We start from the raw sequence: 19,310 nt of genomic DNA, 5'->3' as shown, positions 1-19,310 counted from the left end.
TACTTCCGTAGTGATACTGCCTCGGAAACCCAAGGAGGGGTCGCTATGAGTCAAGTCAAGTCAATGGCAGTGAATTTGGTTTGGGCTTTGCTTCCAGTAGGTGTGGTTTGGGCTTTGCTTCTGTGAAGATTGACAGCCTTGGAAACCCAAGGAGGGGTCGCTATGAGTCGGGTCCGACTCGATGGCACATAACAACAACAACATGCAGTAAATACATCCAAGGACATTGTAGCGTGTATAGGAAGCAAACGTATGAAAGGTCATAGCTGTAACCAAATACCTTGAGGGAATTACTCATTGGACTTGGGGACTTAGGGCCACAGTCTTGGGAGACAACTAGATCAATTAGTATAACATAGTCCACAAAGACAACGCTCTACATTCTACTTTGGTGAGTAGTGACTGGTGTCTTAAAAGCTTTCAAGCAACCATCTAGGATGCAGCTGTTGCTCTCACCTCATCTGGAGCAAAGAAGACTGAAGAAATTCAAAGACTCAAGGAAACAATTATTCCAAAGGACTAATGAACCATGTGAATGAACTCCAGCTTTCACTACCCAGAGACCAGAAAAACTAGATAGTGCCTGGCTACCTCCCCAGCTGCTCTGATCAGATCACAATAGAATGTCCTGGCCTGAGGGGGACAAAAAAAAATGTAGAATAAAATTCAAAAACATACAAAAGACCAGGATTATTGGTGTGATAGAGACTAGTGGAATCTCTGAGACTGTGGCTTTTACATACCCTTTAAGCCTGGAACTGAACTCATGTCCAGGGATACTCTTCCAGCTAAACGTTAGGCCTATAAAGAGAATAATAACACCAGTAAGGAATATACTCCTCAAGACCAAAGAGGAAGTTTTGGGGCAGGAAAGAAGGAGGGAAAGAAATGGGGAACCCAAGGGAAAATGGGGAAGAGTGCTGTTATATGAGGGAATTGCAAGCTGTCATGAAACAAAATGTATAAATTTTTCAGTGGAAAACTAATATGTTCTTCAATTTCATCTAAACTACAATTTAAAAAAAGAGAGAGAATGCTCAAGACTGCAAAACTGCCTAATGGAAATGTGGGATACTATCAACTGAGCTAAGATATACATCATAGGAATCCCAGAAGGAGATGGAAGAGCAAATGGGACAGAAAGAATATTTGAAGAAATAATAGCTTAAAATTTTCTGAATCTGATAAAGGACATGAATCTGAAAATTCAAGAATGTCAGCAAGCTCCAAGTAGGATAAGCTCAAAGAGATCCCCAATGAGACACAAAATCTAAAAATAAAGAGAATCTTGAAAGCAACAAAGGAGAAGCTAATTGTCACATACAAATGGTCCCCAATAAGATTAAATGCCAGTTCTCCTCAGAAAACTTAAAGGCCAGAAGACAGTGGAATTAGATTTTTTAAAGAGCTGAAAGAAAAGCACTGTCAACGAAGAATAGCATATCTGGCAAAATGTCCTTAAAGAATGGGGGCAAAAGTAAGATGTTCCCAGGTAAAGAAAAGTTGAGGGAGTTTGTCACCACTAGACCTTCCCTAACAAGAAATGATAAAGGGAGTCCTTCAGATGGAAAAGAAAGAACACTAGAGTATAATTCAAATCAATACATAGAAAAAAAAGATCTCCATTAATGGGGATTTCATGAGCTAGTATAAGGACCACTTTTAAGGTATTTTGGGTTAGTAATTTTAGTTGTTATGGTCTTCACAGTTTATAATGACAAATGCATATATGTATGTTACAGGCCACATGATACATAAAATATAGTAGGTGAGAGGGGTCCAAATGGAACAGGAATAGAGTTTTTGTATGTTACTGAAGTTAAATTGATACCAGTTAAAACCAAGTGTGATAAATGTAAAATGTTAAATGTAATTCTTATACTAATCTTGAAGAAAATAACTAAAAATACATATATAAGGAAAGCAGAAGGGACTATAAATGGCTTATTATAAAATACCAACAAAACAGAAATATTGGCAATAGTTGGAGGACAGGAGGGACAAAGAAGGTTTAAAATATATAAAAACCAAGTAACAAAATGGCAGAAATAAGTCCTTCTTAAGTAGTAAATACCAGGAATGCAAATGTATTAAATGCATCAATCAAAGGCAGAGAGCAGCAGAAAGATTTAAAAGTATGATCCAACTTTATGCATTCATCCTACAAGAGATGCATCTTGGGCGCAAAGACACAAAAATGTTGAAAGTGAAAGGATGGAAAACATAATCCATGCAAATAGTAACCGAAAGAGAACTGGGCTGGTGACTTTAATGTCGGACAAAATAAACTTTAAGTCAGAATCTGTTATAAGAGACAAAGAAAGGTGATAAAAGGGTCAATTCACCAAGATGATATAACAATTATAAATATGTATGCCTCTCATGTCAGATCCCCAAAATATGTGAAGCAAACTCTGACAGAACTGAAGGGAGAAACAGACAGTTCTACAGTAATAGTTTCAGAATTTAATACAGTTGGTCCCCCACTTAAGACAGGACTCCATTCCAGTGACTCTGTCCTGAGTCAGTTCTGATGTAAGTTGAATAACCTCTTTTTTTCTTTCTTCCCATAATTATTGCCTTTTATTACCAGTATCTTTATAAAGCTGGTCTTTATTTGTCTTTAAGGGTTGACATAAGAATGATAACATCAGCAAATTACCTATTTTGTTTTCTCATTATTAATTGCCTTTTATTACCAATATCTTTATAAATCTGATCTTTATTTGTCTTTAGGAGTTGAAACGAGAATGATAACATCAGCAAATTACATGCTGCAACATTGTATGTACTATAGATTACTAACAATAAGATGTACAAAAAAAAAGATGGTCATAAATGCAGTTCATTGTAACTTGAATACATCATAAGTCAGGGACTATCTATATACCATTTTCAGTAATGGACAAAACATTTGGAAAGATCAATAAAGATATAGAGGAACTAAACAATTCTATAAACCAACTAGACCTAACAAACATATAGAATAGTCCACCCAGCAGAACACAATATGCATTTGTTTCTAGGGCACATGAATCATTCACCAGGATAGACCTTATTTTAGGTCACAAACCAAGTCTCAATACAATAATATACAAAGTGTCTTATCCTATCACAATGGAATGAAACTAGAAATTAGTAATAGAAGGAAAACTGGAAAATACACAAATATGAGGAAATTAAACAACATACTATTTAAAAAAAAAAACAGTATGTCAAAGAAGAAATCAAGAGAGAAATAAGAAAATAATTAGAGTTGAATTAAAATGAATACACAATATCAGAAGACTTACAGGATACAGACAAGGCAGGGCTCAGAGGAAAATTAATAGTGGTAAATACCAGAAATACCAAACTCACTGCCGTTGAGTCATTTCTGACTCATAGTGACCCCTCCTTGGGTTTCCGAGGCCGTATTTCTACAGTGGTAAATGTTGTTGTTGTTATGTACTGTCGAGTCAGACCCGACTCATAATGACCCCTCCTTGGGTTTCCAAGGCAATATCACTACGGAAGTAGATTGCCCAACCTTCCTTCTGAGGATTGACTGGTGGGTTTGAACCTCCAGCCTTCTGGTTAGCAGTCAAGTGCCTTAGGTGCTACGCTACCAGAGCGCCTGCAGTGGTAAACAGCTATGTTAAAAAAGAAGAAAGGTCTCAGATCAATAACCTAGCCCTACAACTTGAGGAGCTAGAACAAGAGAAAGCCAAGCCCAAAGCTAACAGAAGGAAGGAGAAAAAAAAAAAAAAAAAAAAGAGCAGAGCCAGATGAAATAGTGAATAGAAGAACAATAGAGATTATCAGTAAAACCAGAGATTGGTTTTTTGAAAGGATTAATAAAATTGACAAAACTTTTGCTAGAAAAAAAGCACAAAAAGAGAAGAGCCAAACACCCAAAATTTGATATATAAGTAGAGACATTACAACTGAGCCTACAGAAATTAAAAAAAGATTTTAAGTGAATACTAGGAACAACCATAGGAGCTCTGGTAGTGCCTAAGGCACTTGACTGCTAACTAGAAGACTGGTGGTTCAAACCCACCAGCCACTCCTCGGAAGGAAGATGGGGCAATCTACTTCCGTAGAAATATTGCCTCAGAAACCCAAGGAGGGGTCACTATGAGTTGGCCAACTTGATGCACATAACAACGACAGGAACAACCATATGTCAACAAATTAGATAAGAAATCAGAAGAGAACAAATCTCTAGAAACATACCAACTTCCTGTTGTTCTTAGTTGCCATCCAGTCTTTTCTGACTCATGGCAAACCCGTGTGCACAGAGGAGAACTGCTTCATAGGGCTTTCCAGGCTGCGACCTTTCAGAAGCAGATTGCCAGGCCTGTTTCCACAGAGCCTCTGGGTGGCTTTGAACCAGCAGCCTTTTGGCTGGTAGTCTAGTGCTTAATCATTTGCACCACTCAGGGCCTCTTCATAAACTTTCTACATAAGTTGAGAGGTGAATCTCTAAACTATATTTTCTCTCTTAGAAACCCTGGCCCTCAGTTGTGCAGATGTTCCCTCCATTGTTCTGGTCTTGTCTTTTAAATATTTTCAAAAAATTCTCTAGAATTTCTATTTTTCTCTTAGTACCCTTCCATAATCTCCAATATTGATGTACGTTAATTCTTACTTACACGGTCTTTAAAAAACAGCTTTACTGAGCTATAATTTCCATATAATACAACTCACCCATTTAAAGTTTACAGTTCAGTTTCTTTTAGTGTATCCAGAGTTGTGTAACCATCATCACAATCTAATTTTAGAACATTTTTATCATCTCTGAAAGAAACCTTGCTTCCTTTAGCCAACACTTCTCTGTACCCACCTCACCCCCTAATCCTACCCTAGCTCTAAGCAACCACTAATCTCCTTTGCTAGGAGCTCTGGTAGCATAGTGCCTAAGGCACTTGACTGCTAACCAGAAGGCTGGTGGTTCAAACAATCTCCTTTCTAGCTCTATGATGTTGTTGTTATTACGTGCCATCGAGTTGGACCCGACTCATAGTGACCCCTCCTTGGGTTTCCGAGGCAGTATCACTACAGAAGTAGATTGCCCCATCTAGTTTTGCCTAATCAATTCATATAAATCGAATCATATAATATTTGGCCTTTTGTGTGTCTGGCTTCTTTCACTCAACATAACATCTTTGAGGTCCATCTGTGTTGTAGCATGCCTCAGTACTTCATTCCTTTTTGTGGTTGAATGCTGGTCCATTGTATGGATCTACCACATTTTGTTTATCTGTTTGTCAGTTGATGAACACTGGGGTTCTTTCCACCCTTAGAAACAAACAAACAAACTCACTGCCGTTGAGTCAGTTCCGACTCATGGTGACCCCTCCTTGGGTTTCCGAGGCAATATCTCTATGGAAGTAGATTGCCCAGTCTTCCTTCTGAGGAGTGGCTGGTGGGTTTGAACCACCTGCCTTCTGAAAATACTTTTGCTCTTAACATGAGTGTTTCATGTACTTTGTCTCATGTACTGTAGACATGTTATCAGGAGAGACCAGTCCCTTGGGGATGTAGAGGGTTGGCAAAAAAGAGAAAGACCTTTAGTGAGATGGATTGACACAGTGGCTGCAACAATGAGCTCAAGCATAGCAGAATTGTGAGGATGGCTTAGGCCTGAGAATTGTTTCATTCTTCTGTCATGGGGTCACTATGAGTCAGAACCACCTTGACGGAACCTAACAACAACAATAAAAATGGGTGTTCCGGACATACGCTATTGTTTCTCTTGGATTCTACACGGAGGAGTGAATTTACTCAGTCATATGATAACTCAATGTTTAATCAGTTTAGGAACTGACAGACTATTGTCCAAAGTAGCTGGTCTATTGTACATTCCCAATAATAGTGTACGAGGGTTCACATTTCTCCACATTCTCACCAACACTTGTTTTCTTTTTTTTTTATTATAGCCCTCTTTCTGGTTTTGGTTTGCTTTTCCCTGATGACGAACACTCTCCCACATCTTTTCGTATCACTGATACACTTTTATAATCCCATCTCAGTGATGTTTTCGAAGAGAATAAGGCCAACAGATAGCTAATCCACCATCTTGATTCTGAAGTCTTTTCACGTCTATTAGAAATGAGGAAAATGAAGAGATTTTTTTCCCCCTTCTCTCTTTTAGGCAGCACAACAAGCAATTAATCAGAACTGTGATGATCTCGGAACCTTGCTAGGTCAAGAAAACGACCTGGCTCTAATTATTGATGGTGAAACATTGAAGTATGTCTTCCCCTTTGAAATTAAGAGGAACTTCATAAATTTGGCCCTCTCATGTAAAGCAGTATTATGTTGTAGGTAAGAACATAGTCATTGTTGTACTTTTCCTGCTATATTTAATACTGCTTAGGTCAAGAAAATATCACCTTGGCAATAGAATATAAGTTTTGCCAGAGGCAGAAGTTCCTTGCTGGGAAAATACGTGATTAAGCGGAAGTAAAAAGGCTTAAATTTAATTGCCAAAAATTGCTAGAAAGCAGTTTCTAATTTTAATGGTGATTTGTTTATTGACCTATGACAAAGTGAAAGAAGTCTTCAGCAAGAATACAGGCCCTCATTTTATTTTTGGTGGGGGGAAAATCTGGAAAAAAAAAAAATCCTCTGATACCTAGTTGTTGTTAGGGGCCATCGAGTTGGCTCCGACTCATAGTGACCCTGTACAACAGCACAGACCACTGCCCGGTCGTGCACTGTCCTCTCAGTCCTTGCTGCACTTGAACCCATCATTGCAGGCCCCATGTCAGTCCATCTCATTGAGGGCCTTCTCCTTTTTTGCTGACCCTCCACTTTGCCAAACATGATAACCTTCTCCAGGGAATGGTCCCTTCTGACAACATGACCAAAGGAGGTGAGATGAAGTCTGGCCATTCTTGCTTCCAAAGAACATTCCGGCTGCACTTCTTCCAGGACAGATTTGGTCATTCTTCTGGCAGAGTATTTTCAGTATTCTTCACCAACAATGCAACTCAAAAGCATCCACTGATACTGGAGAAGAATGAAATTATAGATATTTGTACGCATCAAAAATTTGATTTGTAAAAAGCAGGTAATCTACAATGAAGATAATATACAAAAATTCTGGAATTGAGAAACTATTAATATACAGGAGTTTCTCCTCAAGATGTTAAAATGGAACAACTACTAAAACATGAGGAGCTTAGGTAGCGTAGTGCCTAAGGCACTTGACTGCTAATCAGAAAGCTGGTAGTTCAAACCCACCAGCCACTCCTCGGAAGGAAGGTTGGGCAATCTATTTCTGTAATGATAATGCCTTGGAAACCCAAGGAGGGGTTGCTATGAGTTGGGTCCGACTCGACCGCACATAACAACAACAGCTAAAACATATTTATACCTCAGACTTCTAAGTATTCTTATGAGCATGCTCTCCAATCCATGAAGCAGAGAAAACGTCAAATCTCTTTCTTAGTTAGATGTCCCTTTGCTCTTCATCAGTTTAAAAACATAGCAACTTCCGTGTTTATTGGACTCCGACTCGTCATGTTTTCAATACAGTCTTCAGGACTCTGTGACTTAGTCTTCTGTCAGAACTCTTTGAGTTGCAAATGTTATAAAGCTGAATTCAAATCCATCTTCCAAAATTCGGCTCACTGCCGTTGAGTCGATTTGACTCATAGCAACCCCTCCTTGGGTTTCCGAGACAGTATCTCTACGGAAGTAGACTGCCTAATTTTCTTTTTGGGGAGTGGTTGGTGTGTTTGAACTGCCAGCCTTCTGGTTAGCAGTCAAATACCTTAGGCACTACGCCACCAGATCCGCCTTAGTCCCAGCAATTCCATTCCTGGTATATACCCAAAAGAACTGAAAGATTCATAGCAGCATTATTCACAATATTCAAAAGGTGGAAATGACCCTAGAGTCCATTTACAAAGGAATAAGAGGAAATAAATGTCCTTCGGAACTGAAAGGAGAGAGTCCTGCAGCGCTGGATGCCTCTAGGGGAGCAGTGACTTGCAGGAGAGACACACCAGCTGGGGAAGACATTACAAAGAGAAACCAGAATACTCCTGTGACCTCACACTCCTCCCTCCTTCTAGTGTCTTCTGGGGCTCCTTGTTGGCCAAACACAACCATGATACTAACTCTCAATTATCTTGGGTTGTTGGGTGCTGTTGAGTCAGTTCAGACTGGTAGCGACTCCACGTGACAGTAGAACTGCCTCCTAGGGTCACCTACACTGTAATCTTTACAGGAGCAGATCTCCAGGGTTTTCTCCCACAAAGCCACTGGGTGGGTTCAACTCCCCATCCTGACCATTAGCAGCCAATGACTTAACCACTGCACAGTAATCTAGGTTTTGGTATTTCAGTACCTTATATTCTTACCAACCTACTAACTCTGTAAGTTTAAATGTCTGCATTAAATGAACAGTAAAAGTGAATGAATATAAAATTGAAATCCATCACTGAACTATATTCTGAACCGATGAAAACAATTTGGTGTGCAGTTAGCTGAAATCTTTAAGGAGCTCTGGTGGCATAGTGGGTAAGACATTTGGCTGCTAACTAGAAGGGTGGAAGTTCAAACTCACCAGTTGCACCATGAGAGGAAGATGAGGCAATCTGCTTCCCTGAAAATTTACAGACTTGGAAACCCAGTGGGGTTGCTATGAGTTAGAATCAACTTAATGGTGGTGTTGTTGTTATGTGCCATTGAGTCGGCCCCGACTAATAATGTAGTGGGATATTTTTTAGCTGAAATGTTTAGCTTAAAGAAAGTATGGTGGCACAGATGGAAAACAGACTGTCTCTGAATTTCTTCATGGCTTTAAAATTTTGTGATTTCATTTATTATTTTTCTATACATCCTACTAACATTTTATTAAAGGGTTTTAGTCTATGTCCATGAAAGGTATTTGTCTGGTTTTATTTCTTTCATTGTATTTGACAGGCTTTGGTACCAGGATCATTCTGGTCTTATAACATGAATCAAGAAGTATTTTTTTTTAATCTTCTATTTTTAAAAAATTATTTCTATAGCATTGGTATTATTTTTTCCTGAAATGTTTCATAAAATTCACTGTTGAACCCATCTGGGGTTAGTATTTTCTTTGTGGGGAGGTTTTTTTAATTAATAATTCAATTTCTTTAGCACGTAGTTTGAAGTTTTTGATTCAGTTTTGGTTACTTGTGTGTCTTTCAATTTGTCCATTGTCCACAGTTCTCAAATCTGTTGGCATAAAGTTTTTCACTATTACTTCAATTCATCTAATCCATGACGATGTTCCTTCTTTCCTTCCTCATGTTGGTAATTCGTATTCTGTCTTTCTCTCTCTCTGGTTTTCTCTCTTGTGCTCCTTGATCAATCTAGCTAGGGTTTTACCAATTTTGCTAATTTTTCCATAGGGCCGAGTAATTGCCATTTAAATGTGGCTAAGACACTTGACTGCTAATGAGAAGGCTGGCGGTTCAAATTCACCAGCCACTCCTTGGAAGGAAGGTTGGGCAATCTACTTCCATAGTAATACCACCTCGGAAACACAAGCAGGGGTCTCTATGAGTCAGGTCCAAGTCAACAGCACATAACAACAACAACACATGTAGAGTGTAGTAGGGAGCTCTGGTGGTACAGTGCCAAAGGCAATTGACTCCTAACCAGAAGGGTGATGGTTCAAATCCAGCAGGTACTCCGTGGAAAGAGATGGGGTCATCTACTTCCGTAAAGATTTTCCCCCTCAGAAACCCAATGGAGGTGGCTATGAGTTGGAATCAAGTCAATGGCAGTGGATTTGTTTTTTGGGGGGGCATGTAGAGTCCATCACTTGTCTGTCAGTTTGTTGTACTTGTGGTGGCTTGAGTGTTGTTACAATGTTAGAATGTATGCCACCGGTATTTCAAATACCAAGAGTCACCTGTGGTGGACTGGTTTCAGTAGTGCTTCCAGACTGGGAAGAAAAGCCTAGCAGTCTGTTTCTGACAGGGAGCTGATGAAAGCTCTGTGGATCAGAAAAAGATATTATCTGATATAGTGCTGGAAGGTGGGCCCCCTAGATGGGAAGGCACTCAAAATACGTGGTGGCCACAGCTGTGGACTTGAGCAGAGCAACAATTGTGAAGACGGTGCAGGACTGGGCAGCGTTTGTTCTGTTGTATGTGGGTCACATGAGTCAGAGCTAACTCAGTGGTAGTCAACAACAACAGCCTGTACAGACTTTAGAACAACGTGAGGCAAAATGAAAGGTCATTGTTTCTGTGTTCTTTTTAGATTATCTCCCCTCCAGAAGGCTGAAATCGTGGAAATGGTCAAGAGTCATGTAAGCGCAATTACCCTCGCTGTGGGCGATGGGGCCAACGATGTGGGGATGATCCAGTGTGCCCACGTGGGCGTGGGCATCAGTGGAAACGAGGGCATGCAGGCCACCAACAACTCGGACTATGCCATCGCCCAGGTCAGAGCCGGGTGAGCAGCTGGGCAGGCAGGCTTTGATGGAGGCCTCCCCTCCACCCTGACGTTTTGTATGAGCCTGTCAGCACATTTGGAATTCTCTCTAGTTTTCTCTTAAACACTTTTGACATAAAGATTTTCTTGGCCAAACTGCTGCCACCAAGAATCTATATATTAAAAAAAAAAAAAAAAATCCACTGCCTTTGAGTCGATTCTGACTCATAGCAACCCCCATTGGGTTTCCAAGGTTGTAAATCTTTACAGAAGTAGATTGCCTCATCTTCCTCCTGCAGAGCAGCTGGTAGGTTTGAACTGCCGATCTTCTGGTTAGCAGCCATAAGCCTTATCCACTGTGCTACCAAGAATCTATAGCCCTGCTAATAGTAATCTCTAAATCTCCAATCTCTCCAAATATTTACCATGTGTTTTGCTTTGTGGTGTCTCTTGATAAACAGTTTTTTAAGACATGTAGTCTCTCCATTTCCTTTTTTTTTTTTTAAGGAGGCTCTGTCTCTTGTCAGGCATTTAAGACGAGTAAGTGGTCCAGTGATTTATAGCCCTGTGTGTATATCATGTGTGTACATCATGTGTATGACCGTGGCAATTGCCAGGCACAGCTGCCATGAACTGATTCTGGGAACAGCTGCCATCCTTTGGTCATCCTAAAATCAGGAGCCAAGCAAGTTGCTCACCAAAGCAGTGTTATCTTTTATTCATTTGTAAAGTGATAGCTCCTAAACCAAGAAATGGTCCCTAAATAGCATTCCTTTTCCATCTTTCCTGGGCAAAATTTCCATCATCTTAAAGGAAATTCCCATTAATACACCTGTTTCTTAATCGACAAATAGAGACAGGCTCATGATCTGGGGGACTGGAGATGTCCATTAGATTTGTCATCCCAATCATTACTGAAGGAAACCTTGTTGTTGAATCGACTCCAATTCACGGTGTCCCCATGACTGTCAGAGTAGAGCTGTGCTATGTAGAATATTCAATGGCTGACTTTCCAGAGACAGATTGCCACACCTTACTACTAAGGCATCTCTGGGTGACTTGAACCACCAACCTTTTGGGTAGCAGCTCAGAGCTTAATTGTTGGCACCAACCAGGGACTCCTGCCATCATGGAGGGGAGGCAAAACAATAAACAGTAATAATAATAATAACAATAAAGTATATCTTATGTTAAACCAAAAACCAAAAGCAAACTCACTGCCATCAAGTTGATTCCACTCATAGCGCCCCTCCTTGGGTTTCTGAGGTGGTACCATTATGGAAGTAGGTTGCTCAATCTTCCTTCTGAGGAGTGGCTAGTGGGTTTGAACTGCCAGCCTTCTGGTTGGCAGTCAAATCCCTTAGGCACTACGCTACCAGAGCTCCCTACTTATGTTGTTGTTATGTGCTGTTGAGTCGGCCCCGACTCATAGCGACCCCTCCTTGGGTTTCCGAGGCGGTATCACTATGGAAGTAGATTGCCCAACCTGCCTTCCAAGGAGTGGCTGGTGGGTTTAAACCACCAGCCTTCTGGTTAGCAGTCAAATGCCTTAGGCACTATGCCACCAGAGCTCCTAGTTACTTCAGCAGACCCAGAAAGATTACTGAGTGGGCCTGAGTTTTTTGTTTCTCCTATGATGTCCCTTTCACTAAATAATCCTATCCTTTCTCATGACCAAGCTCCTAAATGTGTATCAGATAAAATGCACAGGACAACTAAAAAAATGAAGCACCATTTGTTGTTGTTACGTGCTGTTGAGTTAGACCCAACTCATAGCGACCCTTCCTTGGGTTTCCGAGGCAGTATCACTACAGAAGTAGATTGCCCAATCTTCCTTCTGAGGAGTGGCTGGTGGATTTGAACCGCCAGCCTTCTGGTTAGCAGTCAAGTGCTTTAGGCACTATGCTACCAGAGCTCCTGAAGCACCATTTAGGAGCATAAAAGCTATGATCTGTGTTTGTTTGCACTTTCAGAGAAGATAATTATATGAGCTTTCCACAGTTCCCTTGGAGTGGGCTGCCGTGTCAGTTGTCTGCAGAATTAGTTTTGTTCTGCTTGCCTTCTGTGTTGTACTCCATACATTGGGACCTGCTGAGGGTTGAAATACTGAGAAAATGCCATTTTGTGTGTTTTTGTCACTAAAGAGTAGCGTACTTTGAACTTGAATCAATTGTTGTTTCTGTCTTTTAGTTTAGTTACTTGGAGAAGCTTCTGTTGGTTCATGGATCTTGGAACTATATTCGAGTGACCAAATGCATATTGTACTGTTTCTACAAGAACATGGTGTTATATGTTATTGAGGTAAGAAAGGACATGAACTTTCTTTCATTGAGGTTCTCTGATCTTCTTTGACATCAGACCTGGTAATATGAGAGTTTTTCATACATTTCTGTTACATGTTCCTGCTTTAAGTTTTTGCTCACATACAGGTGGTCTAGTAGATCAGGCTATGACGTCATGATGGCATATTGATGTGCTCTGTGGTAAGAATAGCCTGGTGGGAATTGGGGTCCATCTCTGCCTGCCCTCGATCCTTCCAGTGATTAAATACCCCAGAAAGATCTGAGCCCTTTTAGCTATTGTTGTTGTTTTTAGTTACTGTCAAGTGGGCACTGACTCATGGCAACCTTAAGGATAACAGAACAAAACCCTCCCTGGTCCTCCACCATCTTCATGGTCATTGGTGAGTTTGAGTCCATTGTTGGAGCTATTGTGTCAGTCCATCTCACTGAGGGTTTCCCTCATTTTCATTGGCTCCCTGCTCTACCAATCAGGACGTCTTTTTCTAGCAATTGGTCTTTCCTGAGGATGTGCTCAAAGTGAGCAAGACAGAGTCTAACCCACCTGTGGTAGTTCAGTCTGTGTGTCATCTTGGCTGGGCTGGTTGAGTGACTGGGCAGTTGATGTAGTATTCCCCATGATGACACTGGTAATCAACTCCATGGTGGAATCTACTGTGAGCAGCTCAGTAGCTGCCTTAGGGATGTGGTCTGCTTCCTGTATACAAGAAGTCTTGGGGAATGGTCTCTAGCTAATGACTCACCTGAACCCTGCATGTAGCCGTGTCATTGTTCAGCAGCCTGCCATGTTCTGCTGACCTTGGGACTTTCAATGGAATTAAATTGGTGACCTGCCATGTGGTTTGGTAACATCAGGACTGTGCGTTTTTACTTGTCAATCTTGGGTTTGTCAGTCTCAGCAGCCAGCAGCTGTCTGAGTGAAGAAACGCCTACAGCTCCAGTGGGCTGGGAGCAGGAGGCAGAGCTGAACCTCAAGGTTGAGGGGCTTTCACTCAGTCCCTAGAGCCTGGCACTTTGAACTTGGACTTAAAGCCGCCAAACTGTAAGAGAATAAACTCCTGTTTGTTAAGGCCATCCTATTTGTGGTATGTTCCTGTCAGAGCAGCACTAGGGAACCAGAACACCCACCTCACTTCTCAAAAGCATTTCCATTTTATTTCTTCTAAGACTGATGTGTTTGTTCTTCTAAAGTCCCGGTATTCGGTATCTTTAGCCAACACCAGAGTTCAAACACATCAATTCGTCTGTCTTCTTTTTTCATTGTTCCGCTTTTGCATGCATGTGAAGCAATTGAGAAGACCGTGATTGGATCAGGCATGCCTTAGTCATCAAAGTATCATCTTTGCTTTTTTGAACTTGTAGCTGTACTCCTGTTGTTGTTGTTGTTGTTGTTATGTGCCATTGAGTCGGACCCGACTCATAGCGACCCCTCCTTGGGTTTCCGAGGCAATATCACTGTGGAAGTAGATTGCCCCATTTTCCTTCTGAGGAGTGGCTGTATTTCTACTGAATGAAAAATGTTCATCACAAGGCTATGACAGTTTCTTATTTTTTCAGATGCCTTTTCTTTTGTATCTCTTGATAATACTTAGCATTGGTGGTTAAAGAGACTGAAAACAAACAAACATTTTATCTGTATTGTTTCTACACCAAAAAATTTTTTTAAAAAAAATTTGCTGCTGAGACCCTGCTCCTGTTTCCAGGGAAAGTAGACTTGACATGCCTTTCTTTTAAGGCATCTCTAAAAAAAGAAAGAAAAAAAAAAAAACCCAAACTCACTGTAGTCAAGTTGTGTCCGACTCATAGCGACTCCTCCTTGGGTTTCTAAGGCGGTATCTCTACAGAAATAGATTGCCCAGTCTTCCTTCCAAGGAGTGGCTGGTGGGTTTGAACTGCCAGCCTTCTGGTTAGCAGTGAAAAGCCTTAAGCACTATGCTGCCAGAGCTCCCATCAAAGAATGTTTCCTTCCATATATAAACCTTTCTTTGACTTTTTACAATAATGGACTCCTTCTGTGATGGGCTTATTTCACTCAGCATAGTGTCACCTAAGTTCATCCAATTATGAGGTGATTCATAGGTTCTTCATTTTCCATCAATGTTGAATAGTATTCTTGTGTGAGTGTGCCATAGTTTGGTTGTCCATTGATCTGTTGATGGGCGGAGATTTAGTCTCTTACAGTTTAGGAGGCTAGAAGTCTGAATACAGAATGATGGCCCTAGAGGCTGGGTGGAGGATCCTCGACCTTGGGTTCAGCTCTGCCTTCCCGGCCCAGTGGAGCAAGCTGGAGGCTTCTCCTGACAAATGAAGCTGCAAGGGGTGAAGGATCAGCAGGCAACACAGCAGGTCACTGGTTCAGGTCCAGGAACTGGAGACGATGACGGGCCAAAAGCAGGATCCAAAATGAGCAGAAAGCTGGAGACCTTTCCCCAAGCTTTTCCATGTATATAGGAAGCAGGCCACACCTCAAACGCAACTCCCCTTCAAATAATTAGCTGCTGACAGCACATTCCACCATGGAGGTGATTACATCACATCCAGTCTCATCTTGGCAAATAACTACTTCCAGTTGCCAAGCCACTCAGTCATGGCCCAGCCAAGTTGACACGCAAGTTCAACTACCGCAGGCACTTAGGTTGGTTCCATCTCTTTGCTGTTGTGACTAGTGCTGCAATGAACATGGGTGTGCATGTATCTGTTTCTGTCCCAGCTCTCACTTCTTTAGAATATATACCTAATAATGGGATTGCTGGATCAAATGGTATTTATATTTCATAACTTTTTAACGAAGCACCATACCCTCTTCCACAGTGGTTGTACCATTTTACAGTCCCACCAGCAGTGTATGAGAGTTCCTAACTCTCCACAATCTTGCCAGCATTTGTTGATTTCTGTCTTGTTGAACTTTACTGTTATTGGCTGGGGTAAGATGATATCTCCTGGTTGTTTTGATTTGCATCTCTCTAGTGGATAATGATCACAAGTATTTCTTCATGTGTCTGTTGGCTGCCTGAATATCTTCTTTAGTGAAGTGTCTGTTCATATCCTTTGCCCATTTTTAATTGAATTGTCTTTTTTATATTAAGATATTGAAGTTTTCTATAAATTTTAGAAGTAAGTCTCTTGTCAGATGCATTGTTGCCAAATATTTTTTCCAGCCTGTAGGTTCTCTTATTTGAAGTCTTTTGATGGGCATAAGCATTTAATGTTTAAAAGGTCCCAGTAATCTAGTTTATCTTCTGATGTTTGTGCATTTTCAATTATGTTTGATAGTCTATTTATGACATAGACTAGGACCTCTAAGTTTGCCCTTATTTTTTCCTTGATAAACTTTATGGTTTTAGGTTTTACATTTAGGTCTTTGATCCATCTTGAGTTAGATTTTGTGTATAGTGTGAGGTATAGATCTTGTTTCATTTTTCTGCAAATGGATATCCAGGTTTGCAAGCACTGTTTGTTAAAAAGACTATCTCTTTCCCATTTGATGGGTTTCAGCCCTTTGTCAGAGACCAGTTGTCCATAGGTTGATGGATCTATTTCTGGGTTCTCAATTCTGTTCCACCAGTCTATGTGTCTGTCATTGTACCAATACAAGGCTATTTTGACTACTGTGGCTGTATGGTAGCTTTTGAGATTGGGGAGTGTGAAACCTCCTCTTTTGTTCTTCTTCAGTAGTATTTTACTTATAGGTAAATATTGTATTGCCTTGCCATATAAAATTAGTGCTTGGTTTTTCCATGTCCTTAAAGAATGATGGTGGAAGCTAAATCAGGATTACATTAAATTTGTAGATTGATTTAGGTAGTAATGACAATTTCACAATGTTTAGTCTAACTCTGGTATGTTCTTCCGTTTATGTAGATTTCTTATAGTTTCTAGAAGGTCTGGTGGCATAGTGCCTAAGCACTTGACTGCTAACAGAAGGCTGGTGTTTCAAACCCACCAGCCACTCCTTGGAAGGAAGGCTGGGCAATCTACTTCCATAGTGATACTGCCTCGGAAACTCAAGGAGGGGTCATTATGAGTCAGATTGACTCGATAGCAGTGAGTTTGGTTTTTTTTCAGTCTTACAGTTTCTTGTGGTAGTGTTTTGTAGTTTTCTTTGTATAAGTCTTTTATGTCCCTGCTAAGATTTATTCCTAAGTATTTTATCTTCCTAATTAGCTATTGTAGATGGTATTGTTTTCCTTATTTCTTTCTCAGAGATCTCATTGTTGGTGTAGAGGAATTCAAATTATTTTTGTATGTTGATCTTGTATCCTGCCACTTTGCTGAATCCTTCTCTTAGTTCCAGTAATTTTCTTGCTGAGTCTCTGGGACTTTCTATGTATAGGATCATATCATCTGCAAATAGGGATAGTTTTACTTCTTCTTTGCCAATTTGGATGACTTTTATTTCCCTTTCTTGCCTTATTGCCCTGGCTAGGACCTCTAATACAATGTTGAATAGAGGAAGTGATAGAGGGCATCCTGTCTAGTTCATGTTCGCAAGGCAAATGGTTTCAGTCTCTCTCCATTGAGAATAATGTTGGCTGTTGGTTTTGCATATATGCCCTTTATTTTGTTGAGGAATTTCCTTTCTATTCTTATTTTGCTGACTGTTCTTATCAGGAATTGATGTTGGATTTTATCAGATGCCTTTTCTGCATCTACTGATGTGATCATGTGGTTCTTTCCCTTTGTTTTATTTATGTAATGGATTGCCTCAATTGTTTTCCTAATGTTGAACCATCCTTGTGTACCTGCTATGAATTCTACTTGGTCATGATGTATTAATTTTTTGATATAATTCCGGATTTTGTTGAAGATTTTTGTGTCTATATCCATGAGGAATATTGGTCTGTAATTTTCCTTATTAGTGATGTCTTTGCCTGGTTTTGGTATCAGGGTTATATTTATACTTGCTTCATAAAATGAATTTGGCAGCAGTGTTCCATCCTTTTCTATGTTTTAGAATAGTTTTAGTAGGATTGGTTTCAGCTCTTTCCTGAATATTTGTTAGAATTCTCCAGTGAAGTCATCAGGGCCAGGACTTTTTTTATTGGTAGTTTTTTATGACCTGTTCAATTTCTTCTTTTGTTTTGGGTCTGTTCAAATTTTGTACCTCCATCTCTGCTAGTTTAGGTAAGTAGAAGGTTTCTAGAAATCTGTCCATTTTTTCTAGGTTTTCAAATTTATTGGAGTACAGTTCTTCATAGTATCCTGATACTATCTTTTTTATTTGGATTGGATCTGTTGTGATGTCACCCATTTCAATTCTTATTCATGTTATTTGTATTTTCTTCTTTTTTTCCTTTGTTAAATTTGCCAGTGGTTTGTTAATTTTGTTAATCTTTTCAAAGAACCAACTTCTGAACATGTTGATTTTTTGTATTGTATTTCTGTTTCATTTATTTCTGCTTGACTCTTTAGTATTTCTTTTCTTCTGGTGACTGTAGGGTTTGTTTGTTTGCTGCTCTTTTTTCTAATTGTTAGAGATGTTGAATTAAGGTGTTATTTTGGCTCTTTCTTCTTTTGTGTTGTATGCATTTAATGATCTAAATTGCCCTCTGATCACTGCTTTTGCTGTGTCCCAAAGATTTTGCTGTGTTTTGTTTTCATTCTCATTTGATTCAAGGAATTTATAATTCCATTTTTTATTTCTTCTATTACCCAGTAGTTTTTAAGGAGGGTGTTACTCAGTTTCCATGCATTTGCTTTTATTCCCTTGATCTTCCTTTGGTTGATTTCTGATTTTATAGCATAGTGATCTGAGAAGGTGCTTTTAACTTTATTAAGGCTTGCTTTGTGGCCTAACATATGGTGTGTTATGGAGAATGTTCCATGTGCACTGGAAAGGAATGTATACTGTGCCACTGTTGGGTGATGTGTTGTGTGTATGTTTATAAGGTCAAGTTGGTTGATTATATTGTTTAGTCCTTCTGTGTCTTTGTTGAGTTTCTTTCTAGTTGTTCTTCCCTTTACTGAAAGTTGTACATTAAATTCTCTGATTAGTATTGTGGAGTTGTCTGTTTCTCTTTTCAATTCTGTTAAAGTTTGATGCACATAGGGCACTTTCATTGGGTGTGTAAATGCTTATGGTTATGTCCTCTTGTTCAAATGCTTAATTGTTACATCATTTCCTTCCTTGTCTTTTATGGTGGTTTTTGTCTTAAAGTCTATTTTATCATAAATTAATATTGCCACTCCTGCTCTTTTTTGATTGCCATTAACCTGATATATTTTTTTTTCCAAACTTTATTTTTCAGTCTGTTTTTGTGTTTGTATCTTAGATGTGTTTCTTGTAGGTAGCATATTGTTGGGCCATGCTTTTTTACCCATTTTGCAACTCTCTGTGTCTTGATTGGTGCATTTAATACATTTACATTCAGTGTAATTATCAACAAATATGAATTTATTGCTGTCATTTTGTTATGTGTTTTTTTTTTTTTGTGGTGTTGCTGATTTTTTTGTTTCATGTAATTTTGTTTGCCAAGCTCATTTTTTTAATGAATATTTTTCTTATTTCTTTCATTGGTGTTGTTTTAGTATTAGCTAAATATTTGTGCCTTTTCTCTTTTTCATTTTGATGAGAAAGCTTACTAATTTTCTTTAAGGTTT

At 39.6% G+C, this 19,310-nt stretch overlaps 1 protein-coding gene across 1 annotated transcript in view; it reads left to right on the top strand.

The window, feature by feature from the left end:
* LOC103198375 (phospholipid-transporting ATPase IB-like) overlaps positions 1 to 19,310 on the top strand; it is a 320,073-nt gene that overhangs the window by 145,871 nt on the left and 154,892 nt on the right. The window contains exons 18-20 of the mRNA XM_042781173.1: positions 6,144 to 6,312; positions 10,237 to 10,420; positions 12,601 to 12,711. Coding sequence (XP_042637107.1) covers positions 6,144 to 6,312; positions 10,237 to 10,420; positions 12,601 to 12,711 — 464 coding nt within the window. The remainder of the gene's footprint in view (positions 1 to 6,143; positions 6,313 to 10,236; positions 10,421 to 12,600; positions 12,712 to 19,310) is intronic.

Source organism: Orycteropus afer, unplaced genomic scaffold (genome assembly GCF_000298275.1).
Source record: "Orycteropus afer afer isolate SDZICR_OR568_19922 unplaced genomic scaffold, OryAfe1.0 scaffold00092, whole genome shotgun sequence".
NCBI classification, from domain to species: Eukaryota; Metazoa; Chordata; class Mammalia; order Tubulidentata; family Orycteropodidae; genus Orycteropus; species Orycteropus afer.
Note: the sequence above shows the minus strand (reverse complement) of the source record. Positions and strands in the feature narration are given on the sequence as shown.